This window comes from Centruroides vittatus, unplaced genomic scaffold (genome assembly GCF_030686945.1).
Source record: "Centruroides vittatus isolate TY-2023 unplaced genomic scaffold, ASM3068694v2 contig_460, whole genome shotgun sequence".
In the NCBI taxonomy this organism is placed as follows: Eukaryota; Metazoa; Arthropoda; class Arachnida; order Scorpiones; family Buthidae; genus Centruroides; species Centruroides vittatus.
Window position 1 is genome coordinate 1,017,225 of NW_027122256.1, and position 14,865 is coordinate 1,032,089.

The 14,865-nt window shown below is 34.4% G+C and overlaps 1 protein-coding gene across 1 annotated transcript; it reads right to left on the reverse strand.

Annotated features, from left to right (window-relative positions):
* Positions 1-7,053: 7,053 nt before the first annotated feature.
* Positions 7,054-10,533, reverse strand: LOC136977532 (synaptonemal complex protein 3-like). Its single transcript, XM_067273026.1, has 4 exons — positions 10,205-10,533; positions 9,901-10,062; positions 9,466-9,564; positions 7,054-7,414 (listed from the first exon to the last, which is right to left on the reverse strand). The coding sequence occupies exons 1-4, from the start codon at positions 10,457-10,459 to the stop codon at positions 7,256-7,258; spliced, it is 675 nt and encodes a 224-aa protein (XP_067129127.1). The 5' UTR covers positions 10,460-10,533; the 3' UTR covers positions 7,054-7,255.
* Positions 10,534-14,865: the final 4,332 nt, after the last annotated feature.

The following is a 14,865-nucleotide window of genomic DNA, read 5'->3' on the forward strand; positions in this document are numbered from 1 at the left end:
CGCTGAACTTTGGAGACATCACGTGATAGATCATAATATACTATTAAATTTTTTTTGTTATTAGAAACGACTTATTATTATTATTGACTATATGAAGCAACAAAGGTAAAACCGCTGGCTAACGACAATAATTCTATCATGATATATATATTATGATGATAAATATTAGTCAGATGCAACATAAGATGTCTAATATCTTGATGTAAATAAATATAATTCAATTTTGTTTTAAGACATGAAAGAGATTAGACCATTTAAAACAGAGCAGAATTATTAGTTATATATCACATTATCATATGTTATTATATGATTTTAATCCATATTTAGAATGGAATGATGATTTCATATTTCTATTAGTGATGTCTCCAGAGTTCAGCGAATACTTCGCAAAAAGAATAAGTTCTCAGGAAACACGTCAGAGATGAGTAGTCACGTGACCGAATAGCGCCGACAAATGTCACGTGACACGCTTCGTACGCGTCCCCGTCCGATATGATTCTCCGTGACGAAAACAAGCTTAAGCAATGGCGTCTCCGAACGGGGTACATTCGATAACTATACCGACAATTTTTAAATCGATCATTTCCAACAAATTATACGTGTTTTGGAAATATTCGAGTGAAATTAGTGTAGATTTGATTAATTTTATGGAAGAAAACCTCTCAAACTGCCGTACCCCCTAAACTGCACAAGTGCCCACACAAACAGTGAAAGTTCCGAAAGTCACTATTCCTGAACAGATCCGTCGAAAAGACACCTTGTGACGTATACTTTGGATACAGTCACTCGTCACGGCAATAGTAGACGAAACACCTTATGGCAGAGCGCACAAACATCCACCTTGACGTTCCAGCAAACACTTGATTTTGCGCCAAAACCTTTCCTTTTATATGGATTGTAGAAATCGCTGATGGACAAATCAGCACGTAGCAGTCTTCCACGACGTCCGCTCTCGTACGATGTTCGCCGGCCAATCATCGTTCGTAGATTCAAAGCCGCAGCCGTTATCCAACAGTCTTTCCTAGCGTCGACCAATTTGAATTGGTTGGACGAAATACGGAACGGACAAACACAAAAAGGGCGGGGATCGTACAGTTCAAAAAAGTTCAAACTTTCCAACTTCAAGCGTCAAAGCTTGATATTTAAAAATTTTTTTAAAGTCTCGGCGGGCCGCAACCCAAGTGTTGGTGGGCCGCGTGTTTGACATGCCTGAATTATAGCACCACGGAAAAGGAATGCTTAGCCACAGTGTGGGCTGTGAAATATTTTAAACCATATCTGTATGGACGAATATTTACGATAATTACCGATCATCGACCCCTACGATGGTTACTCGATTGCAAAAATTCAACGACCAACTCTAGACTATTGCGATGGATTATTTTTCTCCAGGAATTCAATTTTGATGTTGTTCATAAGGCAGGCAATTCTCATAAAAATGCGGATGCCCTTAGTCGTATACCACTCCGACAAATAACGGAGGTTGAACCGATTTTCTCCCTGAGCCAACTAGTCGACGCACAGCAGCACGACAGGCGTTGGAGACCTCTTTTACAAACCTTACGGGATGGAGTTACCACCGGAAGTTATAACAATCTCGCGTTAGAGGAATTTTATATTAACGAAGCAGGCGCTCTATGCCATAAGGGAACAAACGACAGACAAATTGGTGGGAACAAATTGTCGTTCCCGTACAACTAAAAGAATACATTCTCTCTACATTCCATGATAACCCGATAGCCGGACACCTGGGATAACTAAAAATGCGAACAAAAATCGCTAAATCATTCTATTGGCCGGAAATGGCAAAGGAAATACGCAATTATTGTCAGAGTTGTCAAAGCTGCGCTAAACATCGTCAACGAGGACAACGAACACAAGCGGAGTTACAATTATTCTCTCCTCTTTCCTATGTGTTCGAACAAACCGCAATGGAAATTATCGGACCACTTCCTCTCACAACTTGCGGGAATAAATATATATTAGTATTTGTTGATCATTTTAGTCGATATGCAGAAGCAATTCCATTGCCGGATGTTAGTAGCAAACCGATAGCGAAAGAATTCGTCACGAATGTCGTATTACGTCATTCGACACCGACTCACTAACTGATCGAGCGCCTAATCTAATTTCAAAGATGTTTACAGAAGTATGTAAACTATTACGAATAAAACGCCTTCTTACCACGGCGTATCATCTCGCCTGTAACGGCGTCGTCGAGCGATTCAATAAAACCTTGGTTGATATTTTCAGTGGCGTGCCGTGACATTTGATGATAGGGAAACTGTGTCTCTGTGAGAAGCCGACTTCCAGGGGCAATCAGTTAATTGCGCGTCAGTGATGATCTTGGTTCCATTCGTATTGTTTGTTCGATAAGCCAGTAAAACCGTAGACTTCTCTAAATGTATTTTTAATATCACAATTACGTTCTGAATCGCTAGCCACGAAATAAGGGCTAAAATTATAAATAAAATAATAATAACTTACTCGGTGAAATAAAATGTGTGGTGGATGTACAGTACAGTACATACTCGTATCTGGTACAAAATATTTTTCAATTGTATGAATATACTTTTAAAGAAAATTATAATTAAATATAGCTTTGTAAAGAAACGTACATAAAAATAACATAAAATCTTCTTTACTTTTTAAATCTTAAAACAATCCACTTATTCAAATAGCTCCCTACGAGTGACTAATGGATGGATTTAGAGACGGTCCTGGTAGGTGCATGCACGCGGGCTGCCAAATCCCGAGGGTGCCGATACAGGTCAATGTCAAAAGCCTCTTGTCGCATCACTCGTATACCTCAAAGGACGCGATAAGGTTGCTGTACATTTTAAACGTTTCTCGCCATAGCTATAAAAATCTAAATATGTTAAATTAATAGATTGTCCGTCATTTGTTTTCTAACTAAATCGTTTTAGGACCAGGATTCACGGAAATTTGCAAAATTTTAAACTTTTCGGTCACTCATTGAACTGGAAAAATTTGTCTTTATTATCTAATATTACGAAGAAATCAGTCCGCACTGTACTCGGCTAGAGATTGGTTCGGTTAAGCTTTTGTTTAAGTAAAATTCCGGGTCTTTCGGCAGGGTTTTATTTATGTCCCCAATTCCCTAATCTCTTAATTATTTAACTACTGTACTTCTTAAGTAGAAATAAGTTGAAATCAGTTACTTTGTACTTGAATATTTGTAGTTTTGGGAAAAAATGGAAAGACAAATTTTTATGACAACGGATACATAAATCGTAAAGTTAAGGAAAATAAATTCTAGAGCTTTTTTGTACCATAAGGCAGTGATTCTCAAAGTGGGTCGCGCCCCAGGGTCGTGAAAAATATTTGGGGGTCGCTGAAAAATTGATGCCAGATCAATTTTTTCAAATATTTTATAAATTTACTATGGATTCATGTTTAGAAATAATAGAAATAAAAAATATATAAAATAATTTTTACTTAAATAAATTGCACATATAAATAATAAAAATAATATAAATATTTAAATACGAGCCTAACCCCCTCCCTTCGGGATGTTTTTGACACATACTTATTCTTCGGGGGTCCTTTGAAATTTTTAAGTGCAGAAGGGGGGTCGCGGTCCAAAAAGTTTGAGAAACACTGCCATAAGGTACAAGAAAAGGTCATGCATCTTTCATTAAATTTAGTTGTAAATCATGTTGCCAAAGTAATAGTTAATTTTTTAACATTGTACAAGGTTTGTACACTTTTTTTCTACATTTCCTTTATAGATGGGACATACGAAATCGTAATATCACTGGTTTAACATTAAAATCCGTAAGTAATATAAGATGGGAGAGCAAAATAAAAATATCAAATATTTTAATGGATTTTTTTAAACTCCTGTCACCTTTACAAAACTATCATAAAAACATCATACCAATCAATTCAATTCTTATCGGTTGGATTAAGTTATAAATCTACTCATGATTCACATAATCGGGCAAGGGCGGCCAAATATCTAACAGGCAGGCGCTATCAGCCTAGGACCGGTCCTGGATAGAATTGGAAGCGTTATATGTGTGTAGCATTCACCAGCTAAACGGGGTGAGTTTGATGCTCTGTAAAGCGCATGCGCGAATGAGTATAATCTGGCTGTTTGGAAGCTGACAATACAGCGCTTCCATTCTTCCACTAATATTCGAATATACAATAGCAATCTTATCGTTTTTTTCACATGTAGTATAGAAATTTGTAATAAGATACATAATGCGGTTATAATAAAATATTAATTTTAATTATATGAAAATGGTCGCACAATATGTATTTATTTTTTAGAAAATACAAGGGAAGCGGCGCTTCCAATGACGGCACGCCACTGGATTAAACATACTTAAAATATAAATCTCGCTTTTACTTTTTATTGTGTAGAATTACTTTTACTTGTGTTGTGTTCTACACAACACAAGTAAAAGTATACAATATATTGTATACTTTTACTTGTGGTTGTGCCACAAAATTCTGGGAATTACGTAGATGCCGTGCGTGAGAAGAGGTTGCGGAGCACTGGTTTACATGATCCATAACCACATCGTGCACGTCGAAAAACATATTTTTATTCAATGGAATAATCTATTCCTTTTAGCCCTTAAACAATATTGTTTAAGTCTAGATCGAATAGATACATATACATACGGGCTTATCACACCAGTGAACAAGATAAATAATCATTAAAGATTTTGTGAATTAAACACCTATTAAAAACAACCGTAATTTATTGTAGTTTTTGAGCCGTAATTTATGGTTGCTGGATTTTTTTATTATTTTAATTATTAATTAATGTCCACGAATGTTCAAGAATTAAAATACATTTAATTTTCTATTTTATACCTTATCCTATTAAAAAGAGCAGCAAAATGCTAAAAAGCACCTCTGGAGATCAAGGTTCGAACACAGAAACCTAGGAATTTTTCATAGACTGTCCAGGATACATCAACCCCGTCCCTCACCATCCTGCCGCACGATAGTAGAATTGGCATTGCGACACGTGGCCATCTGCCAAGGGGTATTTCTCCCGAGAGAATTTTCTTTAGAAAATTGGCTCCTATTTAGATGTTATAAATGTGAAGAAAACCGGAAAAACTCCAACCAATTTTGTTAACTCTTTCCGCCCTGTGGGAACTAAGAGAGGCCTCTTATAGCAAGCCCATTATGGGTTCGGCCAGGCCCACAATGGGGCGGCCGGGAGGTGAGGGACAGGAACCGACATATCCGGACGGACCACCCCCGTCCAGATATGTCGGTTCCTGTCCCTCACCACCCGACCGCCCCATTGTGGGCCTGGCCGAACCCGGAAAAACTCCATGTGCGCAGCCCGCTGGGGAGGATAGAATCCACGACCAGTGTTCAGTGGTTTTATCCACTTGGCCACTGGTGGGCTCGCTATTGTGGACCTAGCCGAATGCATGATGTGTAAGGAAAATAACCTCGTATTGCCTACAAATTCTTTCTGCTAGAGCAGAAAGAACTTGATTGAATTGATGGAATAAGACAATGCAAGAGAAGGACAATCCACAAAAGGGATGCCTCCCGGCAGGACTGTCCCAAGTTGGCTGTTAGACACGTGAAAAAAAATCCGGGAAACTCCATGCAGACAACTGTTGGTCACACACGAACACAGAATCAACTACAGTAGAGAACCGAAAATCGGAATCAATTCGGGACTGGGGTTGTTCAGATTAGTAATTTGTTCCAATTACCGATTATGCACGAAAAAATACATTAACCTGTCCGATGTTCAAATTTTTCTCCGTTGCGTGTCGCTTCGTGTTGAATTTTCGTCGATTTTAAGCCTAACGAAAATTTTTATAATAATAATCGAGGCTATCGTATCGTTAAAAATTATTTCTGCATTTTGTACAAACAAAATAAATATATTGAAGAATATAAAAACATTAAAATTATACTTTAGAAGTAAATTTAGTATCAAAAACGTTCGATTCAGCACGACACAGTCCGACTGAAAATCGTGCCGATTACCGGGGTTCCGATTTACGAGTCTCTACTGTACTAATGTCCAGTGGTTTTGTTCACTTGGTCACTCGTACAAAATCGCCGCGGTTAAGCTGTCAGCGTATCTCTCTCAAGACCAGACTTTGAATTTGTACAACCCCAGGATCTTTTTTTTTTTTTTTTTTTATGGCGGTTCGCATGTCGGACAGGTTAGGCCCGATTCTTCACCATCCAGCTGTCTCGTCGTGGGTCTGGCCAAATCCGCGATGGGCCTAAAAAGGCCCTCTTAACTTCGGTATCCATCTGTATAGATATTCGGAGAACGAGCTAACGACAATGAGCAAGAAAAATTTCTCATTGTCGGATTTTGAATGGATAATATACCTTATTTTGTATAAGTTATGTACAGCATCCATTTCCATTTTTAATTTTTGTAGTGTGGTATAAAATAAAAATACGTTGGGAGGGAACAATTTGTTGGTACAAAATACGGGGTTATTTTTCCTCTGTCCCATATGGATCGACGTCCATGCCTCAGTGTGGAGCATGGACGTCGATCCACACTTCTCCAATATACTTTTTTACTCTCCACAGGGTGGAGAATAAAAAAAGTATGTTGGAGTAAAAGATATGGTGTCAATCAAATTTCACAAGTAATGCATTTGTTTGTCACGCTATATAACCGTTCCTGCATCTGTCCAAATGGGAAACTTCACAGGAATCGATCACGACATCTATAATCGCATTGCATCGACGAAAAACGTCAATTAAGTTACTTTTAAAGAAATGCTATCGATTTATTGCTTTACAAACATCAAAATACTTCTATAGATGATAGATATTTAAGTGAGAGAATCTTGAAATAAGATTTTTGGTAAATAGATACGAAAGTCGAAAGTGTTTATTAATATTTTTCCGTTTGTCAATTGAAACTATTTCTTCTCCAAATTAACATATATAGAGTTATAATCTATAATATAAATAATAAATGTGACATTTTAGTGATAAACTATGGGCAATTTATATATTTGAACTTACGCAAATTAATAATAATAAAATAAGAAATAGGAATATATTGTATAAATTTATTATGAAACAAATAGTAATAACAATAAATTGTGATAACTAAAATTACAGTATATCAAATTGATGATTTACTTTTTACAGAAAAATATTCATTTTAATTAAAATAAAACTAGTTAAGTAACAGATACTTTTCATATTAAATAATAGCAAACTTAATGAAACAATAATTAAAGTTATAAAATAAAATATTTTAAATTTACAATAACATACTCTGTAAATTTTTTCTAACGTTCAACATTTCTTGTTGCTGGGTATCCATTAAAATCTTCTTCTGTAATAATGCCATTTCTTTTCTTAAATCTGCTTGGACAGCAGAATATTGATCAATATGTTTACTTTCCAGTTCCTCGATGCCCTAAATTAAAAATTTTGTCAAACACAAAGCATTATCTGTCTATACATTTCAAAATGTACAGTATTTAAATATATTTATACAAACTATCTTGGGGTGTACTATAGATTACTATCTATGGAATTTCGGGACTTTGAGTATATATCTGAACTGACGGGACCGAGAGGAGTTCAACGATATCCTATTTTTGGACCGGAGACGAAAAATAAAAAAGTTATCATACTTTTTCACTTACCATACTTTTTTAATGCTCTCATGAAGACGGCGCCATAGTTGCTAGTACTGCCATCTGGCGATAGTCTGCAAACCATGACGTCGGACTACGGTCATCTCCAGTAGGGTTAAACACGCGATACGAGAGCGGAGAGAGCGACGCGACTTCCGATCATCGCGCGATCGCCATTTCGGTTAATGTTACTTATGGCAGCGAACGTGGCGGCCCGACTGACCTCTCGTATGGGCGCCACCACACGCCGCCATGTGCTACACTAGTGATCGATTCACGGTAGTTCTTGAACAAAGTAAAAAAAAAAAAAAGAGGAAACGTCTACTAAAGGCAATTTTAACGGCAAGCGACGGGACTCCCGATCGCGATAGCGAGGCCGACTTAGCGGAGAGCGACGCGACTCCTTATCATCGCGTGATCGCCGAAAAAAGTATGATAACTTTTTTATTTTTCGTCTCCGGTTTAAAAGTAGGGTATCGTTGAACTCGTCTCGGTCCCCTCAGTTCAGATATATACTCAAAGTCCCGAAATTCCATAGATAGAGGGATAGTATAGATTACTATCTTGATAATTTATAAAAACACAGTCTATAAATTTATCAATTTGATTTTCTGTGAAGCTTCGGAAGTGGGCCTACTATTTGTGCAAATAAGAAAATCTTTTTTTCTAATTTTTGTATAGAAGCAAATAATAATAATTGTTGTTATTATAAATTAACGTTGTAAAAAGAAACCGTCAGACAAGAAAAAAAATAGTTAAACGAAAAGTGAATATTACATGTCCATAAAAGGACATGTCTGTTGAAATTTCTGAGAAAGTCATTCTTCTCAGGTTGAAACAATAGATGAATTTGAGTACTTAGATCGAACATCTTCGGTAGGAATCGAATTGTCAGTCGATGTTGACTCATCCGACGACCGGGGTTCCGATCTCGTTACAATGCGTAACGAGGGGGGGACCAATTAGAGAGCGGAGGCAAATCGACATCGACCTATCGGAATGTTCGATCTGGGACTCAAAAGAAAGTTATAAAAACCCTGAAAAAAAGGGATGTGACGTTCTCGGTTATTAGTTCTCTCGGTTCTTGGCTCTTAGAGCTTTGTCTCGCGATTTTACGACGGGGTTTTTTTTTTGTTGTGATCTTCGGCAGTTGGATTACATCTCTTTTGGAAGGTCACCCACTCCCTTGGATTTGTCACCTGTAATTTGAATCGTCCCTGCTTCCGGAACTCTCCCTCGAGAAACTGAACAGTGCGCCCCGGGACCATCATACTCCTGCGAAACATCGGAGGACTTTTCTTGTGGACTTTCGATTCCGAGAGGAGGCCCAGAAGACTCGAACGCCGCCGCTGATAAAAGTGTATCGTAGTTGTAAGCACCTTTTGTTATATAAACGGGTTACGAATGAAAACCTGTCTCTTGAGAGTTTCTTTCACTCCCACACGTGGATCGTGACCGCGCGACATTCTGACTAACGCAGTCGTTCGGCAAACCTCACATTTCAATATTTAAAATAAAAGTTTAATCTATATGAAATTATTGTTAACAGTAATTCAATGATTAAAAAAAAAAAAAGACAGTCAACAACTACTCAAAGTATATTGCCGTTGATAAAGATACGAATAAGGGGCGAATATGGGTTCAATCTAATATCATTTGCATAGAATGATAAACAATTGCATTACATGTGATATTCAAATAAAACTATTCATCTTTCTCCAGCGGAAATATACTTCCAGCAATTGTATTTTTTATCAGTTTACTCAGAATTTATATTTTGGTTTACACCAATACCACGAGAATAATCCAATGAAATAACGTAACTTACTTTAAAGAATTCTTCTCCTAAAAGTTTCAAAGCTTTTAACCGTTTGCTTTGCGATCCTCTGACTTGCTGCTGAAATCTCTGTTGCTGTTGAATCAATTTCTGATGGAATAAAAATAAATTTAATTTGAAAAAAGTACTTTTCCGTTAACTGGGCGCCAGTCATTTTTACTACTATTTTTAGCGAAATCGATATTTTATTTCGTAATTCACACATGTTTAATATTACAATGAATATGTTTATTATAGGTTTATCATATGTTTGTACACGTTTATAAGGTTTATCTGTAAAAAGTGTGAAATTAAACATGGTTTTTTTTCTAAAACTGGATTGAAAATTGAATGGCGCCCAGTTAACGGAAACGTACCAAACCAAAAAAAAAAAAAAAAAACAACGATGTTATTGTTAAAAATTAAAAAGAAAAAAAAACGGAATACCTGAAGCTTGTCTTCAGATTCCTTAGCCTTATCTAATTCGGTTTCAGCTTGTTGAATAAATGTACTCAACTGTTTACGAAACTCGTCAAGTAACTTTTTCCTTTCGCAGGTTTGTATTTTTGTGGCTTCCAAAACACGTCGGGTTGTAGCACGTATCGAATCCTGTATTCGAATAATCAACATCATTATTTTCTTGTCATTTCAAATTATAAATGTTTGTAGCATACAAAATTTAGTGGGAAATTCATTTAACAATCTTAAAACAAATCTAGAATTCTAATAATTGAAATTTTGTTATATTAACCTGAGTATATTGTTCGAGACGTTTTCGTTTGGCCATGAGACATTTACTAACATCGGAGTTGAAACTTTCCAAAAGTTTAGTCATTTCCTGATTGAAATTTTTCTGAATTATAGAATCGTCTCCGCCTAAACACGCTCTTTTCTTTTTATTCGGAGTGGATTCACTCACGGGACATTCTTCTTCGCTTCCGTCCGAGTTATTTTCTTCTAATTTCATCTGTTTAGCTTTGTTCGCTTCCTTATTTCTTCTCGACATTATTCAAACTCTTACCTCGGCAGACGATAACAAACGCGATTACGTAATCTCGTTTTCAATCTCCATGCGATTTTTAAAAATTAATTTAATCATCTAAATGACACTAATATGTTGACTTATAAATATTACTTTTTGCAATATTATAAAAAAGTATTATATAAAATTATTTAAATGTTTGAATTGTGATATATGTCAATTTTTAAAACTTAATTTGACTTTTTATAAAAATATTAAAAAATTAAAATTTAACGATATTTTCGAAACTGATCTATAATTTATCTATGATTAATTTAGATAACTTCGTAATATTTTTAAAATTTATAAAATTTACCTGAATATTTCATTGCATTAAAACTTTTTAAAACTTATTCTTGTATATCCATAGGCTTACAATGATTTTAACATTTTTATAACAACTTTCTTTTCGCGAATGTGCGAAAATGATTACTTAAACACTTTTTTTTAAAAAAATATACGTATTAAATTTTCTTAAAATTCTTGTAAAAATTGAAAAAATAAATCTTTTTAGTGATAGACCAAATAATATATACTCGAAAGGATTAGCATAAATTTAAAAACCAAATACAGTACATATGGTAGATCCCCCGCTTTTCTAATCTAATTTACATCTGAAAAATCGTCGCTAAGAGAACTGTTCTAAAGAGAGCTATATTGTTTCTTGTAAGGTGAATGCCATAAATTGAAAAACAGAATTTTAATTAAGTGATATAGAACTGGCCAATAAATAGCACCTTAACCAGAAGAAAACAAGCAAACAAAAAAAAACCTCCCATTGCGCACCTGGAAAATTGCTTACACCGAAAAATGTCCACCAAGAAATTCGTATTTACAATATTATAAAGTAATACAGTAAAATCTAAATTATGTACATTCTAGAAGTAAAGTTCAAAGATCTTTAGTAAAAATATCATTTTATCAATCTTGCAGGATATCAATTGAAGTGATTTTAGACAGTTTCAAGTGACCAATTATAACGGAGCGTGATATCACTTGATAGCAACAGATGAAATGACTACAGATGATATAGCCTGTCATTTTAAACTGTCCAAAAATTGTTTCATACATGCTATCATTGATATCATTTATGTAATGGTTTCTGATTGATTTGAAATGTTACCAAGTGCATTACTAAATTGTTTTTTAGAAGCCAGAAATGGGACCGTCCATTAATTAGATGTTACCTTGGGAGGGAAGAGTATCGTGAAAAATACATTATTGTACACAATGCTGAGGGACGGTCGAGGCATTGTCTACATGAATTTTTTGTGGTATTAGTGGCAGACAAATTTGTTCATATGTCTATTTTAATAGTCAGTACCTAATAAGTGTAACGCTATTTAAAATTCTTCTCAAATGGAAGGGGTTGAATCCCAAAATCCCTGTCTTTCATGTCCTTGTCAAAATAAGTTTCATTTTCATCTTAACCAATTTAGGGAATATGGAATATGAAATAAAGCTTAAATATTTCAACAGTATTATAAATACAACAGCTACTTGGTATATTTTCTCACATTAAATGCAAAGTTATTCAAAATAGTTTAAATCAGTCCAGATATGTCCGGCCCCATCCCTCACCACCCGGCCGCCTCCTTGTGGGCCTGGCTGAACCCATAATCAATGTTCCCTCAAATTTTCTTTTTTGTAGCTGAGCGGAACATGTATTCTCTGAACAAAAAATTTTTGCTGAGCATATATATATAATTATTTTAATCTTTATAGGAAAAAATAAGATTATATATATATATATATATAATCTTATTTTAGATTAATATAAGATAAGATATATATAAGATTAATATATATAATATATTAATCTTATATATAATCTTATTTTTTCCTATAAAGATTAAAATAATTAATTATAAAGTAGAGATTAAAATTTATTTTAAAACATACTTCCATACAAAATATTATCTTTTGTCAAAGATTTAGTGTATTTAATCGAAATGTACGTAGCAATAATCATATTGCAGATAGAGTGAGAAATAAGTAAACAATTCAAATCAGTGTGCATGGTCGCCTGCGCGGCACATAAATTCTCGTGTTCGGCAACAATTTGAGCAGTGCGCGGCCGCGCAGCTTAGAAGGAACATTGCCCATAATGAGCTTGCTAGAAAGAGCCCACAGTGCGGGAAAAAACCCACATAGATTAAAGAAATTGGCCTACATAACTTAGTGTTTGTAGAATTTTTTCAGACATTTCACTGGTTCTTGGGCTTAAAAAGATTGAGAAGCAACGGCATGTATTATTTTCAATTTCTATTTAATAAAACAGTTTCAAAATTAATTTTATTAAAATTAAGATAATTGTCGAAAGGGGACGCTCGTGTTGGTAACGTAAAAACACTGGAAGCGTGCTGTTTACAAATTTGTTTTCTCTGAAATTTTATCACGATTCGTGAAAAGTATACGCGTTATTCTGTTATTTACTTATCTTTTCGAATAAAATAATGGTTCGTCCCGACCTAACGATGAGAAATACATGAACATTCCACATTTATAATCTCGAGATAAACGTTTGCGCTGATGTGTATTTTATACTATCGGCGCATTTAACATTTTTTCACTAGGAAGTTGGCAACTCGAAGCTTAGTATTTTCAAAACAATGCTCTTCCTATAAGGTTTGCATTCTCACATCATTATGCTTCTGTAAATTTATTTTCTTCGTTAATCTGAAAGATTGTTAATTTTTACTGTTCTTTTCGACTTACTTTTCAACACTATCCGATGCTGTGGTCTGTTACTCTGCACGCTCGCTTATTTGGACAGTTTATTTGACCATTTTCTGAAAGTTCCCCCACCTTTTTTTTAATACCAAACTTGGCAACTTTTTTAATGAATTTCCCCCATTTCGAATTTCATATTGTTGAGTGAACATCGCCATTAGGATGAATGATGTGGCAGATTAAACATGCCACGTCATTCATTCGATTAAAGTTTCATTATTATTAAAAAATGACATCCTACATTAAAAATTTGCGTAATTATTTACAGCCTGTAAATGGAGCATTTTTTGCTTAATGTTTGTTTTTTCTTTTGCTGTTGCTGCACCCCTTTACTATCAAGGGGGGTGCAGCAGTGTATGCTTCCTGGATATGCCCCTGAAGGATAACCTTTCCGGTGTTTCTGTCCTATTTTACTAATTGTGTATCATAAACTCTAGTCTTATTAAAATGGAGCTGTTAATTTAACAATTAATACAAGTTATAAATATAGCAATATAGTATTGTAGGAAAAGGGAAGGGGCTGGAACTTTCAAATAGGGAATGAAGGAAAGAATTTAGTAATATTTAAATAATCTGCATTGTTATCCATTTATATGTTATGTGTATAACTTTTGGAAAAATGTACAACTGTAAATGCACTCATGGAATAAATGAATATTATGAAATTAAAATATTTAAAAAATAAATAATAAAATTTTTAATGAAGATATGGTGGACAGAAAGAAATGTAAAAATTGTATAATCAGCTTAATCTCATGAAAATAGAGGAAAAACTATTGCATAATGGGAATTCCTAAAAGAGCTATCCATAAATTACATGCACAGTTTTTTTTTTGGCAAATTTTGACTCCTTGGTCCTTTGTGTATAAAGATGTATTAGCAAACCTCTTCCCTTTAATTACATGCATAATATAGTTCATGGATCCTCTGACATTGAAGAGATGACTTTAAAAAGTTGTGCAAATTTGTTCTGACTGATGGTTCACATATGTTTATAAGTATGTTTATAAGAAATTGTTTGTCACTAATCCCATTAAAAAAGTTCATGAAGAAAACTCTTGATTTCTTTCTCACCACTATACAATGATGTACTTTTCATGATCCCCCTCTTCAACAGTGCATGTAATTAATGGATGATCCCAGAGAGAGAATAAAATATTTCATTACATGTAACTAACATAAGTAATATATATTTTAGTAAATAACTTATAGTATTTTTATTAAATTATTTACTGAAACGTTAATGCTTGTCATAAAGATATATCAAATAACGTCATTTTAAAATGAGTGATGAGTGCAATTATTTACCTTCAATAACATTTGTATTTATTTCCATATAGACTGTAACCTTCAACATACTTAATTTCTTTTAATCTTTTCAATTCTCCAAGAATGACTAAATATCTTTCATTTTTTTGCTTACATTGAATTAAAATTTCTAAACGTTTTTTTCCTGTTGATAGAAATATTCAATCTGTATATACAATAACTATTCATTTTAAGTACTGCATCATAGTGTTGGTCTTAAAGATCTTGCAAATGTTAAAAAGTTTAAATTAAATGCTCATTACCAGCAAAGCTTGTTTGCATTAGCTTAATGTGACTGTTGAACAGTACACTTATACACTTATAGCTGACAGGGGTGGAAGACTAGGTGC

Coding starts and splice junctions, on each gene's coding strand:
- LOC136977532 (XM_067273026.1), bottom strand. CDS start 10,459: ATGTCGAGAAGAAATAAGGAAGCGAACAAAGCTAAACAGATGAAATTA. Junction 10,063..10,204: donor GTCTCGAACAATATACTCAG/GTTAATATAACA, acceptor ATTCGAATACAG/GATTCGATACGTGCTACAAC. Junction 7,415..9,465: donor TAGGAGAAGAATTCTTTAAA/GTAAGTTACGTT, acceptor TTTTTAATTTAG/GGCATCGAGGAACTGGAAAG.